This window comes from Hyla sarda, chromosome 6 (assembly GCF_029499605.1).
Source record: "Hyla sarda isolate aHylSar1 chromosome 6, aHylSar1.hap1, whole genome shotgun sequence".
Taxonomy (NCBI): domain Eukaryota; kingdom Metazoa; phylum Chordata; class Amphibia; order Anura; family Hylidae; genus Hyla; species Hyla sarda.
Genome location: NC_079194.1, coordinates 279,413,047 through 279,435,417, shown reverse-complemented (window position 1 = coordinate 279,435,417; position 22,371 = coordinate 279,413,047). Strand labels below are relative to the sequence as shown.

At 41.6% G+C, this 22,371-nt stretch overlaps 1 protein-coding gene across 2 annotated transcripts in view; it reads left to right on the top strand.

Annotated features, from left to right (window-relative positions):
- LOC130277117 (EH domain-binding protein 1-like) overlaps positions 1 to 22,151 on the top strand; it is a 116,435-nt gene extending 94,284 nt beyond the window's left edge. The window contains exons 12-20 of one of the 2 annotated variants that reach the window (XM_056527467.1): positions 2,513 to 2,561; positions 3,866 to 4,654; positions 6,430 to 6,493; positions 12,543 to 12,625; positions 15,453 to 15,573; positions 15,804 to 15,903; positions 16,371 to 16,444; positions 18,641 to 18,755; positions 18,836 to 22,151. In XM_056527467.1, coding sequence (XP_056383442.1) covers positions 2,513 to 2,561; positions 3,866 to 4,654; positions 6,430 to 6,493; positions 12,543 to 12,625; positions 15,453 to 15,573; positions 15,804 to 15,903; positions 16,371 to 16,444; positions 18,641 to 18,755; positions 18,836 to 18,923 — 1,483 coding nt within the window. In that variant the 3' untranslated portion in view covers positions 18,924 to 22,151. Of the gene's footprint in view, positions 1 to 2,512; positions 2,562 to 3,865; positions 4,655 to 6,429; positions 6,494 to 12,542; positions 12,641 to 15,452; positions 15,574 to 15,803; positions 15,904 to 16,370; positions 16,445 to 18,640; positions 18,756 to 18,835 lie in introns of both variants that reach the window. The other variant, XM_056527466.1, reaches the window with a different exon arrangement.
- Positions 22,152 to 22,371: the final 220 nt, after the last annotated feature.

Sequence of the window (22,371 nt, the reverse complement as noted above, 5' to 3'; positions counted from 1 at the left end):
CAATAGAAAGAAGCATATTTTTCATTAACATGCTATTGGAAAGTTATTCAACATTCATTAATCTAAAATATATCAAAAGTTTATTTGATGAGAGGTACCCTTTAAGGAGGTTTTGTTTACGGCAACTATAGGTCCTTACATTAGAACTTTACTGATGTGTCATTTAGGATATCTATATATATATGTTGAGGATATCGTTAGAAAAATGTTTTGAATGAGTAATTAATGGGATTTATGGACTAACTGTAAACATTCTGTAAATGTGTACCTGTCAATATCAAAGAGACATGTCAAAAGCTTCGATTGGTGGAGGTCCAGGTGTTCAGACCCCCACAGATTGCTAGAAAGAGCAGGAATTGCACAGCTGCTTTTCTCCACTCTCTGTGAGCCACACGAGATTGCGCCATAGACTTTATATACTGTAGAAATCTATCTCGGTCGTGTAGAGAGACTTGTAAGAGAACGTGCTTAGTGTGCATTTCTCCCGGCTATATCTAGCAATCAGTGAAGGTCTCAGACCAACGAAAACATGTCTCTACAAGATATGACTCCAAACAAGAAAACTATTACAGTGTATAGTAAATGATAGGCTATATGCTATTTACCAAAGACAGAATAGGCACACACCCCTGAAGAAGCTCAGTAGGAGCGCAATGTGTGTTGGTGTCTGTTCACACACAGGAAAGGTTTATTATGTACTGTACATGGCAAATATTAGGGCTCTGACTTTTTTATGACTATTCTATCCTTGGTCAGCATTGATTTACTGTGCTACATTGTGCTTATCAGATGTTATTTTTAATACCTGTACCAGCCTTTGATGATACATAGTTTTATCATGCATACTAGTGATTACATTACCTTCCCGGTGGCGTGTGTTCCTGTGGGAGTTTTCTGTGCATTTTTTGCTGATACATTTTGATATTTGACTATAAACTGCGATATTGTTCTTGTTTGGAGTCATACGTAGTCTGTATACTACACAGGTTCGATTTTCTCTTTTGTACTTTCCCTTTTGTACGTTGTCTCTTTTTGTTTGGAGTCATGTCCCTACAATATGTCAGAAGTTTTTTGAATAATTCACTAGTCAGACTAGCAGAATCAAGATAGAAAAGGGGAGCAATCCATACAAGGTAGATGGAGGTTACAAATATTGAAAACACACAAAGTAGGCAACAAACATTTGAAGTGTACCTGTCGTCAACAAAAACGTTTTATATAATGTGGATAATACCATTATATGTATATTTGTCATATACATTGGTTAACAATTGTGTATATTTTTGGGTGAAAAAGTGCTGTCCCTGCAGCTATGGTCTGTGTGTCTCTATGAAAAGTCCAAAAACAGGAAGTGAGGGTAGGACAAGCAGGGATCTGTGCAGACTCCTGGCTTGTATATCATCCTGATATATAAGCAAGGTGTGTGTTATAGAGCCTCAGTGCACACTGTCCTGCTTTTTCCTAGTGCACAGAGCCCTGTTTGTTCACCCTCACTTCCTGTATTTGGACTCCTCATAGAGACACACAGGCAATAGCTGCAGGGGCAAAAATATACACATTTTATAACCAATGTATATTACAAATATACATATAATGGTATTATCTACATGATATAAAAAGTTTTTGTTGATGACAGGTACACTTTAAATGGGCACTGTCAGATACAAAAACCTTTGATATGTTGTAAAGCATGCGAAACCAATAGGTTTTGATACCATTGCTTTCATTAGAAAATTTTCATACTGAAAAAGCCAGTCAAACAACTGCCCCCCCTGCCTGCTTGGACATATACTAGTCCTGCTGTGTCCATGCCTCATCACCTATGTCATGGACACACTTCCTTGATTGACAGCTGTGAGTGCAGGGCTCACAGCTGGAGGAAAAATCCTTCCACTGTCAGCTTGTGTCCCGCTACTGTCAGTGAGGACAAGCTGGGAGTTGTAGTTTTGCTACTGCTAGGGGAGATGTGAGCAGACAGCTACTGAGGAAGGGGGCGGAGACCTGCACAGTGAGGTCATGCTGAGGAATTCAGACTAGTGAGCTAAATTAAATGTGTAATAAAAAAAACATAAAGGGGCTAGACACATAGAAATTAGATGTACATGGTCAGGATTAGGTACTGAGTGATATATTAAAAAAAAAAATTTTTTTGTTGGATCTGTCGGGTACACTTTAAGCACAGGATACCAGAAAGCACTGGGCGATTATCTCTATAACTGGCAAAGAAAGTTCAAGGTATGGCACTTTTTCTCTGATTGGCCTGATGGCAATGGGCGCTGTGCCATCCTACATCTGGTATAGTGCCATTACAGAATGGTGGTGGACCAGTAAAGGTTACTCGGGCACACCATAGCAAGTTTATGACTCAAAGATGAAATACAATAAAAGATACATTCCACATATGTGGAAATACTACTCTAAAGAGCTTGTTTTGTACATGGCAATAAGTGCTACAAATGGGACACAATGTTCTCTTTAACATGTATTGTGCTTTTTTTTTTTTTTTTTGCAGTGACTATAAAGGTTTGGATCCATTAAATGTAAAGGACAATAACAAAAAGGTACTTTTCTTTCCCTTGGCTTAAAATGGTTGTCCAGGATTTTAAAAAAACATGGACACTTTCTTCCAAAAACAGTGACCCACCTGTCCACAAGTTGTATGTGGTTTTGCAGCTCAGTCCCATTCATGTCATTGGAGGGGGGTGAGCTGCACTGCAACACAAAATGTTTGGACGGATGTGCAGCTGTTTTTTGGGAGAAAGCTGCCATGTTTTTCTAATCCTGTAATTCTATAATCCTTTAAAGCAAACATGTCAGGTGATTTTGGCTGCCATATTTTAAAAGCAAGATATGAAAGACAAAGAGATGCTGAGATATGGGATATATAAGTTTATATGATTTGAAACAGGATGTGTAGTAAAAAGCGTAAATCCTGTTATGACTCCTAGGAGAGGCAGTGAGAGTCCTATTACCCCACCCACACAATGATTGACAGCTTACCCTGTATCAGTGTTGGTATAGAAGTACAGCCTGCGTGGGTGGGATCATCAGAACTCTCATAGTGATAAAGATGGTCCTAGTGGGGGCTTTCAAATGTGATTGACTATGCTGCTATATATTTTGCCAAGTGTCGACATAATATACACCACACAGAAGATGTTGGTATACACTCTTTCTTAGCAGGAAACTCAGCCGTTCCCAAAAGAGTTCTGTTTTATTACAGGAAGTAGATTTGGTTTTTACATTCGGAAAGAGAGGAGGGTTGGTTATGACATCACAATTAGCATGTTACATTTTGATTGGTTGCTCGATTACTCTGCCGTATATATTAGCATATCTAGTGTCCATTCATTTCTTGGCAGAAGTTCTCTGTTCGTCAGATATTTAGTCTTTCTACTACCACATGGAGTCATCTCATGGCCTATATTCGGAGTCACGGGCAGATAGCATTCTGATGTATATGGGTTAAAGGGTAGGGAACAAATATATTTTTCCAGCAGCAATGGCATATTAGTATTAGTATATTGATCAATCATTAGAAACATAAGGGTCATCCCTATCAATAGTATCTCCTTGGACTTCTACCAAAGTCTATTCAGAAATTTTATAATTATTATGCGATAATCAGTGTTGTGCCTGAATTAGCGCAACACGAAAAGGTGAGAGTGTGCTAATCTCACCTGAAGTCTTTTTTTGCCATTTGTTGTTTTATTGTCATTTTACAATCCTTGTATTTCACAACAATTACGGCACTTAGATAGTGCCCCCTTTGTTCCTCTTTTTTTTATATTTTTAGCGCAGTATAAATAATCTGACAGCTCCACTTTAAAATACTTTGTGACTTATTTTATCCTTCTTCTTACAGGCCTATGATGGTTTTGCTGCTCTTGGGATACCACCGCTTCTGTCCCCATCAGATATGTTACATCGCCAGGTCCCGGACAAGCTGATCATCCTTACATACATTTGCCAAATACGATCTCACTTTACAAGCAATAAGACTCTTGATAATCTACCAGCTTCCTCTCAGACTGCTGCCTCTCCACAGGCTCATAGTGATGTGGAGAAACCGGACACTGCCTCTGAAATAGATAAGGATCGGAACGCTACTTCAGGCATTAAAATCTCTGCCTATGAGGAACCTATTGGTCCACAGTCTTCTTCTACTCGAGAAAAGTACCTACTAAATGTACAGTCCAAGAGACAAAATTCTCAGGAAGAAAATCCTTCTTCTGAGCATAGAAACAAAGAAAGAGTCACAAATGAGGCACAAAGTCCGAAGGCCTCTGCTGAGAAACAAGATTTGCCCGTATATTCCCCAGTAGATAGTTTACCAAGATACTCCCCTGTGGAAAAGAAGACACTTGGGTCTCCACCAGAGAAGCAAATTACAAAGGCGACCACTCCTCAGGTACAGGACACTGTGAGCACTGAGGAACAAAGGAATTCTGGGGTAGTTCCACCACCTCGTGTCAAAAAAAGACTAAGCGTCAATGGGAGTTTATTGGAAATGAACCTGGATGAGGGGGAGGCTTCAGCATCAGCCCCAGTAGCTCCTCCAAGAAAGGGAGGAGGTTTGGGTCACCTGCGTGATGCTGACCTGGTGAAGAAAAGACGTTCTCTTATTCGATCACAGTCTCTTTCTCAAGATGAGGTGAGCTTAAGGGCATTTTCTGGAGAAAAAAAAATTACATTTAGGAGTGGTTAGGATGGAAGTATAACACAGATTGGAGCAGAACAGTTAAAGGGGTACTCCGGTGGAAAATCTTAATCCTTCCAGTGCTGATTAGCTGCTGAATACTACAGAGGAAATTCTTTTCTTTTTGGAACACAGAGCTCTCTGCTGACATCACAAGCACAGTGCTCTCTGCTGACATCTCTGTCCATTTTAAGAACTGTCCAGAGTAGGAGAAAATCCCCATAGCAAACATATGCTGCTCTGGTCAGTTCCTAAAATGGACAGAGATGTCAGCAGAGAGCCCTGTGCCTGTGATTCAGCAGAGAGCTCTGTGTTCCAAAAAGAAGAGTTTCCTCTGTAGTATTCAGCAGCTAATAAGTACTGGAAGGATTAAGATTTTTTAATAGAAGTAATTTACTAATCTGTTTAACTTTCTGGCACCAGTTGATTTAAAAAAAAAAAAAAAAGTTTTCCACTGGAGTACCCCTTTAAAGCCAAGAAAATGATAGAATGCAAAACTTCAAATGCCTAAAGACCTCCACTGTAGACACATAGAGGAAGAAAGAAGAAATTTTTCAGCTCACCTCTCGCCAGACTGCACGGATCTTCTCCTGGCTTGGCATCACACATTAGAAGCGAAAGAGAACACCATGATCTAGCAGATCCTTAAAACATCAATACTTTATTGCTTAAAATTCCACAATGTCGGACATCATACCAACTAGCTGGATACAAACTGTAGATACCGGATGCGTTTCGATCGCATGTAACCAGCTAAGTGGTGTGATGTCCGACATTGTGGAATTTGAAACTACAAGCAATAAAGTATTGAAGTTTTAAGGATCTGCTGGATCATTGTATTCTCTTTTGCTTCTAACAAAGAGGAAGAAGCAGCACTCCAAAAGTAATGAAAATCTTGCTGTATTTATTTGGCCACAATATTTCAACTCCTCCTTGGCCTGAAAGAGTTTTCTACTGTTGGAGTGCTGCTTCTACCATTGCTCTGATACATAAAAATCATGTACTCACTTTCCCTTGATCCACCAAATGATTCATTACAAATTGTGCCAGTTCCTCTACTCAGTTCCTCTACTTTCTAGGTGTTGGGACAGAGAGCAGGAAGCCCCAAGTATTGTAGACATTTATCAATCTAATGGAAGAAACCCCACTCCAAAAGTACACAGGGTAAACAAATACACCAAGATGTTATTACTTTTGGAATGCTGCTTTTACCATTGAATTAATACATAAAAAACATGTACTCAACTACCCCCGATGGTGACATTACAATGTTGCCGGTTCTATTGCTCAAAGCTTCCTTATGTTTAGGAAGTAGCAGCTCATAAACTGGCTCCAGAAAGTCAAACTTCTATAGAAAAAAAAATCTTAATCCTTTCAGTACTTATGAGCTGCTGAAGTTGAGTTTTTCTTTTCTGTCTAAGTGCTCTCTGATGACACCGATCTCGGGAAGTGTCCAGAGTAGAAGCAAATCCCCATAGCAAACCTTTTCTACTCTGTGCAGTTCCCGAGACAGACAGAGATGTCAGCAGAGAGCACTGTTGCCAGACAGAAAAGAACAACTCAACTTCAGCAGCTGATAATTATTGGAAGGATTAAGATTTTTTTAATAGAAGTAATTTACAAATCTGCTTAGCTTTCTGGAGCCAGTTGATATAAGAAAAAAAAAGTTTTTTTCTGGAATACCCCTTTAATATGAGTTTATTCTCAAGTTACCACATCGTCCTCTACAGGAGACAGAGCCCACGGGAAAAGGCCATGAAACAAGTTCAAGACCTTCTTCTCAGATTATAAGCGGTGAGTAGCCTACACAGTTATCTGATTGTTGACTATCCCCTTCATCTGGCTGTAGACATTATGTATATCACTTAAAATCTTCTTAAGTCATTATGGGTTTTTACCATGGCTGTAAAAAAACAACAACTGTCCTTGATTTTTGAAGAATTTGCCAGAAAAAAATCACCTTAGCAAACCTACTTTGATGAGAGAAAGAAAAAAAAATGCTGGAAATACAATATGGATATAGGGGGGACATTTATCAAGGTATTTTTTTTTTCTTACAAAAGTCTCACAAAAAGTCTCACATGCACCTAAGCACTTTTTTTTTGCAACTTTTGTGAGTAAGCAAAAAGTTACAATCAGCCTTACATAAGCAAATTTCAGTTTTCACTTTGCAGTGGACAGGTATTTATGATGTGCAAAAGTCGCACGTAGGCAAAAAAAAAAAAAAAAAAGTCGCAAACCCCTTACAAAAAGTCGCAAGTCTACTCCAGATCTGACCTGGAGTACAAAACTCCCATACGTGTGCAAATTTAAAAAGTCGCAAAAAAGTCCCACAAAAGTCTCAGCTGCAACTTTTTTGTTTTGCTTATGTGCTCCAAATTTGTCAACCCCCTGTCTTAGTATAATAAATATGTAGGTCATAAACAAAACAAAACCAAGTCAAAAATGACTTCAGAACCTGCTTACCAAAGCAACAATGATAAATGTCCCCATAGAGACTTATTCTGTGCTATATACACTGCGTAATCCCTTAGTCCAGGGGCCCTCTTTGACATAAGGCACAAAAGTATGAGGGGCCTCCACCACCTCCATTGGGTTTAATGGCACAGTTTGGAGGCACAGCGGCACAATTTGGTGCCTGACGGCAGAGTTTGGGGGCGCAATGTTTGGTAGTATTATATTTATGGAGTGCAACATTTAGCAGTATAATAATCAGATTGTATTCCCTGTGAAATTACAATTGTAGGCAATCTTTTCATATAGATCTCTATTGTGCCGCTCCCCTTTTATTCTTTCCATAATTATAGGAATAAATTACCAATTTGGTGTTAAAGGGGTATTCGGGGCAAAAACATCTTATCCCCTATCGAAAGGATAGGGGATAAGATGTCTGACCCCCCCGCGATCTCCCTGCAGCACCCGCATTCTATGCGTAGCTGCGTCTGCAGTTTTGGAAACCGCCGGGCTTCCGAGACGGGGACAAGATGTGACGCCACGCCCCCTCCATTCATTTCTATGGGAGGGGGCGTAATGGCCGCAATGCCCCCTCCCGTAGACATGAATGGAGGGGGCGTGGCGTGATGTCACGTCCCCGTCTCGGAAGCCCTGCGGGCTGCTGCAGGGAGATCACGGGGGGGTCCCAGTGACGAGCCCCCCACGATCAGACATCTTATCCCTTATCCATTCAATAGGGGATAAGATGCTTTTGCCTGGAATACCCCTTTAACAGGTGGGGGCATGTCATTGCTTTGCCTGACACTATCCAATCAGAGCTGACAGTACAATTTTGGATCTTATGATAGAAAGGAGTTTTGACCCTTTTATACAGCTCGCAACCTCGGATATCACCATGGCAAAACTCCAGTGCCGGTGATGTAAAGTAGCGAGAGGGTGATTTTCCTAGTGTAAGTAAAAACTAACTAAGCTCTATGGGGGAGATTTATCATTGTTGTCTTTGGAAAGTGAGTTTTGGAGTCATTTTTTATTGCTTTGGGTTTGCATATGTGTAACACATTCTCATACTATTACAGGGGGGTTGATAAATTTGGCGCACATAAGCAAAAAACAACAAATCACTTCAGAACACCACTTTGTATGATCCTTCCTCTCCTCTGAGACTTTTCTGCACAAAACGTCTCAGTTGCGACTTTTTGTGAGACTTTTTAAAAGTGCACTCCAATGGCAGTACTGTAAGCCGGGCCTGACCTGGTTTTGACTTGACGCCATTTTTTTTTTAGGGGGGAGTGTTTCGACTTTTTTATGCCTACATGTGACATTCACACTCCATAAATTTGTGACCACTGCAAAGTGGAAACTGAAAATTGCTTAGGTAGGGCTGTTGGCTACTTTATGCCTACCCACAAAAGTCGCAAAGGAAAGTGCTTAAGCGCACGTACAACATTTTGTGTGCCTGGAGTAAGCTAAAAAAAAAAAAGCTCTAAATGTATTGATAAATGTTCCCCAATGTTTGCAAAATCCCTCCCTCCCCCCTCTTCATCTTTTGTCAGTGTAAAACCTAACTATGCTCTACCCTAGCAAAATCACCCCCTCGCTAACTCCCACTACTATGGACTTGCAGTAAACGTTACATCACTGGCGCCATTGCTGTGCCATAAGGGTATGTTCACACAGAGTGGGCATACGGTTGATTTTCCACCAGGATTTTCTGGATGAAATAGTAACAAAATCCTCATGGAAATAAAACTGTACATAGACCAGAAAAGTGGCACATAACAATTGAGAGACATTTATTATGCATGGAGTGCCACATGGAACAGGAACTCCAACTCATCTGAAATGGGGGTGTGGCTTGAAGAAAGGGCTTGATATTTTGGAAAGGGGCATGGCTTAAAGTGTACTTGTCAGATCCCAGATAAAAGAAATATGTTACTCAGTACCTTATGCTGACCATATACATGTAATTTTTATGCCTCTATCGTCTATATTTATTATAAAAATCCCTCTTTTCATTAGCTCACAGTGTTAGAAATCCTCTCGGGGGAAGGGGTGTGTCTCTCCCTTGTGGTGGTGGGAGGTGCTTGGTACACCTGCTCATGCAGCCTTGTCCATGACTCATGGACAAACTTGATGCTGCTGCAGGGCTGGTTAGTGTCCCAGTAGCCTTCAGGAGCCTTTTTCTTTATTAAATATTAAATATCAACTATATTACAAAAGGTCTTTAATTTTCTTCAGGAACAACATATAAAAAGGTTTTGGATCTGACAGTGCGCATTTAATATGCAATGTTGTGTGCCCAAAAATGCACTAGCATTTTTGCTCACTATCTTTTCCTGAAGTAAGCAGCTCATAGTTGGTCTAAACTAAGACCAGACAGTGTAAACTTAGACTAGACAGTCTACAGATGCCCCAGATTTATCAAGCAGCCTTAGCCACTGTTATCAATCTGGTGAACTTGTAGAGTGTCCAGGTTTACACTGTCTAAGTATAAGGGCATGTTCACACATACAGGATCTGCTGCAGATTTCAGTATAAACTAAAATAATAAAATAAATACTGGCGCAACAATAAAAGTAAAACTTACTGTTTTTTATTTTTACCATAAGAGAAACTGTGTTAGGGTGCATTCACACCACGTTTTGTTAAATACGGTTCCCGTATACGGCTGGGAGGAGGGGGGGCGGGGCTTAATTGCGGCACCCGCACTCCGGCGGAGCGAACCGCAGCCTCCGGTCGGCTTCGTTTTCGGCCGTATGTGGTTTCCCGACCGCAGGCAAAAATGTGGTCGACCACGTTTTTGCCTGCGGTCGGGAAACCGCATACGGCCGAAAAAGCATATGTCTATGAGCCGACCGGATCGAACCGCAGCCTCCGGTCGGCTCATAGACATACATTAAATACGGTTCCCGAATACGGCTGAGTACAGGCGCCGTGATTAAGCCCCGCCCCCCCTCCTCCCAGCCGTATACGGGAGCCGTATTTAACAAAACATGGTGTGAACCAAGCCTTAGGCTGCATTCACACCACGTTTTTGCAATACAGTTCCCGTATCAGGTTTTTGATGAAAAACGGATTCTTCAAAACCTGACTAAACTGTATTAAAACGTGTGTACAAATTTCAACCCATATACAGTTAAAAACCGTATACAGTTTGAAAAATGATGTCCGGTTGCATCCGTTTTGTAAGAAAAAAACGTATACGTGTTTAACTTTTCACTCCATTTTGAATAAAGTTTCACTTGTTTGATTGAAATTCCAAGAAAAAAAACTGTGCAAAGTCAAAAACCGTATGGTGAAAACCAGATGGAACCGTACGCACATACAGTTCTGTACGGTTCCCATTGACTCCCATGTAAAAAAAAAAAAAAAAACGTATACGGTTTAATACAGTTTTTCACCCGGACCAAAAAAACGTGGTAGACTACGGTTTGGGGTACGGGGAAAAAAACCTGACAAAACCGTACAGGATGCAAAACGGACACAACCTGATACGCAAATCAATACAGTGATCCCTCAACTTACAATGGTCTCAACATACAATACTTTCAACATACAATGGTCTTTTCTGGACCATCGTAAGTTGAAACCAGACTCAACATACAATGTACAGACAGTCCGGATCTGTGAAACGTGTCAATGGCCGGAAGAACCTACCAATCAGGATGGGCATTCACTGGTAAAACACCTGTATTACTGAAGCGTATGCACTGACTGGTGTCTGGTAGTGCCCCCTACAGTACAGGGAGGTATTACATGTTCTGTACACTTTACCTGTACCAGGGTTATCTGCTCCTTTGGACACTATATGAGGGCGACTCCATTACTTTTTTACTTACAGGACCCTGAAGAAGCTCCTGTCCTCTACATAGACCAGTGTTTCCCAAGCAGGGAGCCTCCAGCTGTTGCAAAACTACAACTCCCAGCATGCCCGGACAGCCTTTGGCTGTCCGGGCATGCTGGGAGTTGTAGTTTTGCAACAGCTGGAGGCTCCCTGCTTGGGAAACACTGACATAGACAGTGATTTACAGCTTCCAGCAGATCTTTCTTACTTTTATATGTAAGGATTTGCTTTATCTATATTAATTATCTACTAATTTTTCTTTAATCCTCACTTTTTTTGGATGACATTTTGGTGCCTTTAGAACCAATTACCAGGTTTCCATAGAGTTCTGGTCTCAACATACAATGGTTTCAACATACAATGGTCGTCCCGGAACCAATTAATATTGTAACTTGAGGGACCACTGTATACAGCTGCATTCACAGTCTATATACAGAAGCCTTCTCTGCACTTTACTAGGGATTCTTTGACTACACGCTATATACCTCAGGGACCTTATAAGAGATTTTTTCGCTTTTATCTGCACAACATAACACAGCTTCTCTAATCATAAAAATAAAAAACAGTCAATTTTACTTTTATTGTTGCGCCAGTATTTATTTTATTATTTTAGATCTATCTGATTGTGTATGGGTGACAGGGACCCATAATATACCAGGCAGCAACTTAGATCCTTTTCGGATACCCCTTCCACCCACTCCATAGGAGCGCTAGTGATCACATAAACATATATTTACAGCTTCAAATCTACAGCAGATCTTGAATATGTAAATGTATCCTAAGGCTATGTTCACACGGCGGAATGTCCGGCCGGAAAATTTCTAGGCGGAAAATCTGCACGCTAGCAGAACATTCCGGCACTAAGAGCGCTCTGAAGTGCGCCGTTTCCATAGACGGCAATGGATTCCGCAGAAAGAATTGCCAATGTTGATTCTTTCTGCTGCAATCGGGATTTCCGTGGCAGATGTTTCCGCCGCGGAAATTCCGCTGTGTACATGGTGAAGCTGAAACAGAATTTCCGCCGGGTGCAGGTTCAGCTCTATGCATGGTAGAAAGCTGTAAATAATGCAGACGATACTGGTCTACAACAGTGTTTTCCAACCAGGGTGCCTCCAGCTGTTGCAAAACTACAACTGCCAGTATGCCCGGACAGCCTTTGGCTGATAGAAATGTTCAATGGGAGATATTTATCAAAAGCTGTCCAGAGGAAAAGTTGCTGAGTTGCCCATAGCAACCAATCGCTTCTTTCATTTTTCAGAGGCCTTTTCAAAAATGAAAGTAGCGATCTGATTGGTTGCTATGGGCAACTCAGCAACTTTTCCTCTGGACAGCTTTTGATGTCCAGAGGAAAAGTTGCTGAGTTGCCCATAGCAACCAATCAGATCGCTTCTTTCATTTTTCAGAGGCCTTTTCAAAAAGGAAAGTAGCGATCTGATTGGTTGCTATGGGCAACTCAGCAACTTTTCCTCTGGACGGGTTTTGATAAATCTCCCCCGATATGTATGCAAGTTTTTTTTTTTTGATCCTGTAAATGTGTTTCTACAGAACCTCATACTTCACCTTCCACGTCCTCTTCTTCCACCGCGGTCGCAACACCGGAAACGCCAGTGAAAGAGGAAGAAACCCTGGCGAGTGAAAACGTGGTATTTCCAATACTTTATTTGCATCCCATCATTCATTGTCTTATTCTTACCTCATGTATCGTTCACGGCACAAACTCCTGACAGACAGATGGAGGTCCCAGTGTCATGGCGGAGCCACAGGGAGTCCAATAGGGATAGAAACAAATTTCAGGCTTAGATCAAGTCCTCGGCTGTTTGTGTTGCTTTAATCTTTTCTTAATATGGTATTACTCCTGTATACGTCAACATCCTGTATTTATGGACTAGATGGCATACACGAGCTCTGGTGTGTGGCCAAGCTTAACATCTTGTATTAAAATGGAGAAACGTTTACGTAACATTTGGAGAACTCAGCGTTTGCTGTTGCCGGAAGCAAAATGACAATTAGTTTTCATGAGTTTTAGTTATACATTTTCAGCTTTATACATCACAGTTTTGTGTATTTCACACCGCAATACGCAGTCATGTATCGTACAATATGGCAATTTGTATTTCTCAATATTGGTTGCCGTATTGTACCCTTTATTTGCTCTTAGAAGCCACAAAACAGTTTGATAGACAGTGTGATGCAGTGTGAATCTGGCTTTCTGCAAAAAAAAATTATATAAAAGTGACTTTTATATATATATATATATATATATATATATATATATATACATACATATTTTTATATGTGTAGATATATATATATATATATATATATATATATATAAAATAATATATATATATATATATATATATATATATATATGGCATTGGGTTTGATGCAGGGCAGATGGAATTACCCTAGGGGCAGATGGCATTAACCCCTTGTATTCGTGACGCCAGGGCGTGGTTTATCCTCAATACCACCCGAAGGTGTACTGCTGGATCCTGGGCTAGGCACGGGGGCAATAATGACTCTGAGTTACAGACAACGGTAGCTTTACTGAGTGACAGATGGTACAGTCTATACAGTGTAGCCGGGCCCACGGAGGTGACCAGTGACTTCAGAGACCTTAAGGGCTTGCAGGGACTTGCAGTGGTTTTGGACAATTTAGTGCGTGCCACGTTGACTTGACAATAGATGACAGTGACTGACTTGACTTGACTGGAGACTGACAAAGCTGTGACTTTACCTTAATTGTAGAATTTTAGTTTGTGGCTGCAGACTTGACTTGAGGCTCCTATGACTCCAGACACACTCTTAGGCATGACTGCACCTCAGCAAAGACTCAGGAACTACGAGAGAGAAGAGACTCCCCCCAGGGCTTTTATAGGGGAGACTCTGGTGGGGTCCCATTGGTCACCCTTAAAGGGGTACTCCGCCCCTAGACATCTTATCCCCTATCCAAAGAATAGGGGAAAAGATGTCAGATCGCCGCGTTCTCAGTGCTGGGGACCCCCGGGATTGCCGCTGCGGCACCCCGCTGTCATTACTGCACAGAGCAAGTTCGCTCTGCACGTAATGACGGGCAATACAGGGGCCGGAGCATCGTTACGTAATGGCTCCGCCCCTTGTGACGTCACGGCCCGCCCCCTCAATACAAGTCTATGGGAGGGGGCGTGGTGGTCATGACGCCCCTGCCATAGATTTGCATTAAGGGGGCGGGCCGTGATGTCACGAGGGGCGGAGCCATGATGTCACGCTGCTCCATCCCCTGTATCACCCGTCATTACGCGCAGAGCGAAGTCGCTCTGTGCAGTAATGATAGCGGGGTGTCGCAGCGGTAATCCCGGGGGTCCCCAACAGCGGGACCGTGGCGATCTGACATCTTATCCCCTATCCTTTGGATAGGGGATAAGATGCTAGAGGCGGAGTCAGCTGGTCACTGATACCTCCTGGGTTACAATCACATGACAACTCACATGACAACTGGGGATCATATGGGAACATTTCTTAAAGTTATAACACTTCTTTACACACTTTACAGCATAATAAATGGCAAAACATATGTACATGAGGGGACGGGTGTAAGGGGGCCTAGGGTATACTGTAGGGAGGCTGACAGGGCAGCAAGGGTAAGGGGTAACAACTCCGCCACACACATATATATATATATATATATATATATATATATATATATATTTGTGTGCTCCAGACAGTTTTGGGGTTGTTCAGGGCAATACAAAGAACTGATTGGTCACTATACGGGACAGACCACAACAGCAATGTGAACATAGCCTAACTGGGGAGTTCATATCTACTAGCTATATATATATATATATATATATATATATATATATATATATATATATTGCTAGTAGAGCCTTCTTTGCTACAAGTAGATGTGAGTTAGGCTATGTTCACATTGCTGTTGTGTCCTTTCCCAGATTGTGTCTTTTCATTGCGCCGGATGACCCCAAAATGGGTCGGAGCACAACTAACTCCACCGGGTCACCACATGGTCCGGATGGATCCCATTGATTTGAATGGGGTTCGTCTTGGATCTGCACCATTTTTTTCTCTGCTAAACTTCAGTTGTTATGACCAACTTACCAGAGGAGCCGATGGCAGGGTGAAAGAGGCCTTATCGCTATGGTTATCTATGACAGGTTAAAAATTGCTGCCATGAATACTCTACTCACTACCCGTAGGGTCAGGACAAGGAATTTTATGGCCAAATATCTGCCTGCAATTGTAAGTGACAGGGCAGGGAGCCAATGGCTCTTTGCTCTGTCACTGTTTTCAACTGCATGTGAAAGTGGTGCTTGCTCCCAAGGGATCCTGAGCAAGTGTCCTGGATTTCTTGGCGCCAGCATGTGCACCATCACAGGGAAGCTAGGAGGTGGCGCCCTAGGCAGGTGCCTACCCGTTCTAACCTGCCATGGATTATATTTTTGTTTCCCTCAGGTTCTTAAGGACACCAGTCAGTATGTCACCTCTGAACTCGCTGCCCTGGAGCATCAGGAAGAAGAAATTGACTCAAGAGCAGCCGTAGTAGAAAGGGAACTCCGACTTCTGATGGAAAATGGTATAAAATATATATCCTGTATATGTGTCACATTGTGTGTTATATTTGTGCGATCATAAAACACAATGAGATATGTTAAAAAAAAAAAAGCAATAACACAATGTTATCGACACCATAACAAGATATTATTTTTCTTCAAAAGCACTTGCTATTAAAATATCAGCAGGGGGCAGCAGATCCTCATTTTTTTTCCCTTTGAAAATATAACTGTACCTATTTTCTCTTCCCAGGTAATGACAAAGAAGCTGAGGAGGCTTTGATCCAGGAATGGTTTTTACTGGTGAATAGAAAAAATGCATTAATTCGCAGGCAGGATGAATTACAGCTGATGTAAGTAGTAAAAGCAAAACAGCAAAACAGGGATCATATCCTTCATATAAGATAAGGCCAGGGACTATTGATAGGATTCAGATTATTGGGCAGACTAGATGGTTCTTATGTGGCGACATATTCTATGTTTCTATATCATTATGAGACCCATAAAGAACGCTATGGCTGGGTATACACGTAGAATTTTGGTCATTATTATTAGTCAAAACCAGCAGCGGAACTGACACAGAGAAAATATATCATGGAAATATTTGCACATTTGCTGTTTTTGGGCTCACTCCTGGATTTGGCTAAAAGAACTGACCAATAACTCCACATGTCCACCCAACTTTATGCTGCTGTGTGCAGTGTAGTATCAAAAATGGCGTCAACTTTACAGTTATCGCAGCATTATCCTTTATATTAAATTCTCTTTGGGAGATATATAAATTATATTTTAACAGTAATATTTGGTTTTCTTCCTTTAGGGCCGAGGAGCAAGACCTGGAAAGACGCTTTGAACTCTTGAGCAGAGACCTGCGAGCGTTGCTGTGTACAGAAGGTGAGGTCCTTAACTAATACATGGCCGGTGAATGTAGCGAGCAGTGATGCATATGTCCGTGGCTTCTCACTGTACTGTATTTTAGATTTGTCTGAATGACACCCATCTAGCGCCAGGAGGTGCCAGGCGGGTGTAATAACTGCAGAACACTGGCGCGCCGTGGCTGCTCCACTGCAATGTCTTTGGCGTTGGCTACTTCTGTGTGTTGCAGAAATTCTGCAGATTTATTGTTTTTTTCCCCATTTATTTAATCTGCAATAAATTGACAGTGTTATTGAATCGGTGTAGATTTTGGAGCAGAGACGCTGTAGATTGTCCCCTGAAGAAAATCCTCCGTTAAATTATGTATTTAAGGGCTCGCTCACACGGGCGGATTATATTGTGAGATCACATCATGTTTCCCGCTTTAAATTTGAATGAGGCGGACTCTCCACAGCGTGTTTTCTCCAGCAGAAATTCCGCTGCCGAAAATGTGTTGTGAAGAGTCCACGGCCATTCAAACTTGCAGCGGGAAACACACTCTTGTTCACTAGTAAATTTGCCCGTGTGAATGATCCCTTAGGGTATGTTCACATGTACGTATTTTGCTATGTATTTTGCTGCAGATTTTCTGCTGCTGATTTTTATACTCATTGTAATATATCCTGTTTGCCGGTTGGTTTTTCCAGTCTGGAAAAACTGTTCCCTTAATCTGCAGCAACTTGCAACAGTCTTTTTTTTATTTTCTTCTTCTGTAACAATATAGGTTAGACTGTAACTCACACTATTCCCACATTCTAGGAATGTGTATATATATTTATCTAAAAGGACATATAACCCCCACTGAGGACCCATCTTTTTGCTAACATTATTGTCATGTCTTATACCCCCTATGACACCACAGGTGCAGTGAAACATGTCGGGGCAAAAAAATGAGGTTACAATGCACAATTTTAATTATTGTGTGCAGGCAACCGGTGTATTTGCCCTGGGTACCAGCCTGGATGGGCGTTACTTTTTCATACAATATTGGTGCTAAAACAGGATGCAATCTCTATGCATAGAGCTTATAATCATTAGAAAGCTGTGAACAATTTGAGAACCTCTTAAGGGTGCGTTCACACAGGCGTATTTGTCAGCGGATCCGCAGTTGCAGATCCGCTGACAAAGGCCCCTAAAGTGCTACCCTCTTTGTGCCTGCTAATAGCGGCAATCCGCCGCTACCAGCAGACACACTGCAATGTGCGAGTTACCCTGCAGTGTACTCACACACATCGCAGCCGCTCTCTGTGTAGCTCAGGGAGCCGGGGGAGCGGCCGCGATGTGCGGATACACTGCGACTCGCACTTCACTGTGTGTCTGCTGGTAGCGGCGGATTGCCGCTATTAGCAGGCACAAAGAGGGTAGCACTTTAGGGGCCTTTGTCAGCGGATCCGCAGCTGCGGATCCGCTGACAAATACCCCCGTGTGAACGCACCCTCAATGTGTGACTGTGTATGGCTGAACACTCAAGGGCAGGTTTACTTTTGAAAACGTGGCAGAATTCTGAGGTAATAGTATATAAAAAAAAAAAACTGGCTTACACTTTGTAGACATTTTTGTGTCTTATTCGGCATGGCTTAGCACAAAGGGGAGCGTGACTTGTATGTGCCAAAAATTGTGTCATAAATGTAGTGACACATTGGCCCTCATTTACTTAGAAAATCGGGTTGTAAGTCTATGTTGCTTTCTTACCCGACTGCTTTTTTCCCCTGGTATTTATTATTATGTCGCATCCCGTTTGTCGCTTGTGCGTCTTTTTGGCTTGGTTTCCAACTCCTCTGAGTTGTCGGGAAAAAATCCACAACAATTGAACAAATTCGGGTTGGATAGCTTTATAAATACGTGGGAAAGCTCAGAACTGTTGGGTTACGCCCCTTTTTCGGGTTTGGGAGAATCCACATCGGGTCAGTCGGTAAAAAATGTTGCATCGTGTCACAGACTGGCGCATGATGTCTGCGACATGTTGCAGACAAAGATGCGACAAAAAAACCCGACAAAACAAGTCGGGTTTAGAATAGTAAATGAGGGCCATTGTGGGCTTAACTTTCAGTAAAGTCATTAAAGATGTCAATGGAAAAGGTTTGTGGTTTAGCAAGCCAGGTGTTAGTTGACACCGTACCAATTATATTGTTATCCAAAGTTAATGGTACGTATTCTTTTATTATGTTTTCACAGAATGCTTAAAAAGTGAAGCTCAGAAGAGAAGGGAAAAGCTCCTACTTGATGAGCTTGTATCTCTTGTAGACCAACGGGATGGTCTGGTGAGAGATCTACATATCAAGGAGAGAAAGTATGTATTTGTGCCTTTAGTATTATCTCAACCTTTTCATAACATTTCATTCAATTTGGATTTGTGATACTTTGTTGCAGAGCCGTAGAGGAAGATGAACTCATAGAACGAAGCCTTGAGGAGAGAAGGAGAAAGCTGAGCAAAAAGGAAAAGTGTCGGATCAGCTGAAGTGATGGGGCCAAAAATATTCTGAAGAGCTTACATCCGTGCAATGCTTATCACAAACTCTTCAATATTACAGAAAACACAACACCGGACACCTATGAATAAAAATATTTGGAAACTTGCTTAACCCATGTCACCAGGCTAAAGAAGGACCCATGGCCCAAGACACTGAGATCCCCTCCAAGCACTATCCACCTTCCTTGTTCCTGTATATTTCTATTTGCTGCTAGAGATCTATAGAGAATGATATTTACTGTGTGAAAATGTTTTTATTGAGCGCTGTTCTACATAAGTGTTAGTAAGTATTAGCTGTGAGGTGATTTTTGTTTTAGTGTGTAAAATGGTGATGATACATGTATTGGTGAACATCTTGGACCTACTGCTGAACCAGTCCAGTTCCATTAGGAGGACTACAGTCTGATTGAATTTATGACTTTCCAACTTTAGCAATGGATTTAGACTGTCGTCCAGGATCGGAGATTGTCATCTGGTTTTCAAAAGGCGTTGGCCAGATATCTATAGAACTCTACACAAATAAACCCATTCAAGGTGGGCGCCTGTCATTATACAATGACAAGGATTCTCTATTGACTTTCTTGAAGTGCCTTAAAGGGAAAACAAAGACTTTACATACTCTCCCAAGGAGTATTGAAACTAACTTATGGACATGGAGATAGACTTTTGTTTATGATATGTTAGCTCAGGATAAAACACAATTGCAGGCCTGGCAGTGACTTATAATGCAGGTAGGATGCCCATAGCAAAGATCAGAATGGGCCCCCCTCACTGGGGGCTGGGTTTTACCACATAAGGATTGGGTGTGTGATCTCTTTCCATGACCATTTGGCCAATTATCTACACAAATGCAGTTTGTTCCGAGAGGAGAGCCCACTCACTTCAAGGGCACCATAGCAGCCACATGGTCTGCCCCTCTGGTATGTATGCCCTATGTAAGAATTCAACTTCCAATGAGAACAGTTGTCTCAGAGATATGTAATTCAGTCATTTTGCCACTTAGAGAAGAACTTTTTTACCTGGTGACATGTAGAAAATCTCCTTGAAAGGCTTTGTTACTGACGCACTGCAACGGGCTTTATGTTCCTATCTTTGCTGCGCTCTAGACACTGTTGTTGTCTTGCATTAGAGATTATTATTCCTTACATGAATCATTACACCATTGTTCGGCTTTTTACTCCACACCTGTTTTTTTCGGCTGAAATGAGTCATTTAATTGAAAACACATCTACACCAATCACAAGACTTATGTAATAATTCCCTTGCTTTTCCGTTGTAGCTCACCCATAAACATCATGTATATTCGCTACTTATTAATATCTATTCTGATGCCTTAATGGGGGAATCCCAAGGTTTAAAGATATCTCCTATCTACAGAATAGGGGCTTGCTGCATGATTGAATGGAGGTAAATTGTCTCCATAGAAAATGAAGTGGCAGCACCACCACTTGACCAGAGCTCTATTCACTGTGTATGGGACATCCAAATATAGCTGAGTGCTTGGCAATGTCCCATAGACCTCTAACACCACTAGATAGAGGACGAGGATGCAAGTTTTAATATACAGAGAAAATGTTTTAATCACTCACTTGCCGTATACCTAAAGAGATGCCAAGTGTCTACTGGTCAGTTGGGTGTCCTGGCTTCTCGGATGTGGACTCTCCCTCTTTGATAACCTACGTACACTATCTGTAGCTCAAGAGCAAGGAGGATGGGTTGGGGAGGGTTCACGGCTAAGGAGCTGGAACATGTTTCTTCTCATTGGACAATTGGCACCTTATTTGTGAGTATTTAAGAGCCCCATTAGACAATACAAGCCATCTTGAAGATCGGCACTCTTTCACAAAGCCTATTACTAGACTCGGGTATCCAGCAAACAGTCATTGGCTGCACATCCCATGAGATGTGTGGATGATGACTGTAAAGCAGGCCATAACAACCTGATCAGCCACTGAATGAGCCATTGCTTCTTTGCCGACTGACCACGAGCCCTATTAAAAGAGCAGTATTGGCCTGTGTAATGGGGTCCAATACTTCACTTACTCAGCTCTGCTGGGACTATGATTGGCAGCATACTCCTCCTTCTGTTTTCATCATCTGCTTACTAGGGGGGGAGGGGGCTCAAAACCAATGACAGGTTACCTGTAAACACTTGAAAAGAAAACAAAAGGTAAAAACAGAACACATCCTCAGATTATTTTTTAAAAATTATTTATTATGAATTTCATAAAAAGCACAACTGATAAGGTTTTTTGTTTATAAAATTTATATTTTCTATCAGTATTAAATAATGTGCTTGATACTATGAGGGCGCCCAACATGAAGATGTACAGGGGAAGCACTGACGACCGATTTATCTATGTAAAAAGAGTGTTACAGTAAATGTTTCAGAAGATCCTCACTTTATTTGTATAACCATTTTATATCATATTTGCCACCACGCTCCTCTTCGAAAGAACTTTCTTTGAAATCCAAATTTCCATTTTGTACAGACATTTTGTACAGTTAGGTTGACCTACTGTTATTGATATGATACGTGGTTAATGTATCTTCAATGTATCTCAATTCAATCAGTCCAATTTAGTCAAAATCACGCAGAAAATATTCACATTATTAAATATACCATGAACTGATCTATTGTAGGGAAGATACGTGAATATCCAAGCGGTGTGACTACAATATAACTGTGATGGCTCTGGGATGGGCCATAAATATCTATTCAGCAGAGGTCTAACTCCCAGCACCTCTATCAGCCACCTGTTTGTCAGAGCCTCAATGCCGGAATACACAGAAAACAGGAAGCAGACAGCGCCATACAATTTTTAGTGGCCATGCTGGGTAACTACAGCTCAGCACTCATTTGCTTCAGCAAATGGTGAAATACCCAGCATGGCCACTACATAGTGTATGGAGCTGTCTGCTTCCTGCTCTTTTTTCCTGGATTTGTGGGTAACTTCGTGGGTCTGGATGTTGGACACTGTCTATTAGATATTGATGTCTTGTCCTGATCATAGGCCATCAATAAAAAGTTGCAAAAATAAATATCCTGTAACTATGGTATCTGCAGGTCATTTCCCACCCAAGTTGCTTCACTTATATTGGCACAGCTTTGCACAACACTCTGTGGTAAATGTTATTGTCATGGTACGAGGGAATACTGAAAGTCTTCATGAGATTGTTGCATTGCTTGATGTGTTAAATAAATGCAATAAAAGATTTTACTGTTTATATTACGTCTTATGATTGATGGTAACAACAACACAGTCAAGAGCGGTAACTCCTAGTCTCTTGAGGTTATGCCAGGAAACAGGTCTGGTCCTTTGGGTGGGCAACCTGTGCGACAGCGTGCACTGCCCCAGAAGGTGGAAGATGGTGCTGTGCTGGTTCCCCTCTCCTGCTGGACCAGCATCATTGCCCTACAGGAGCGCAATTTAGT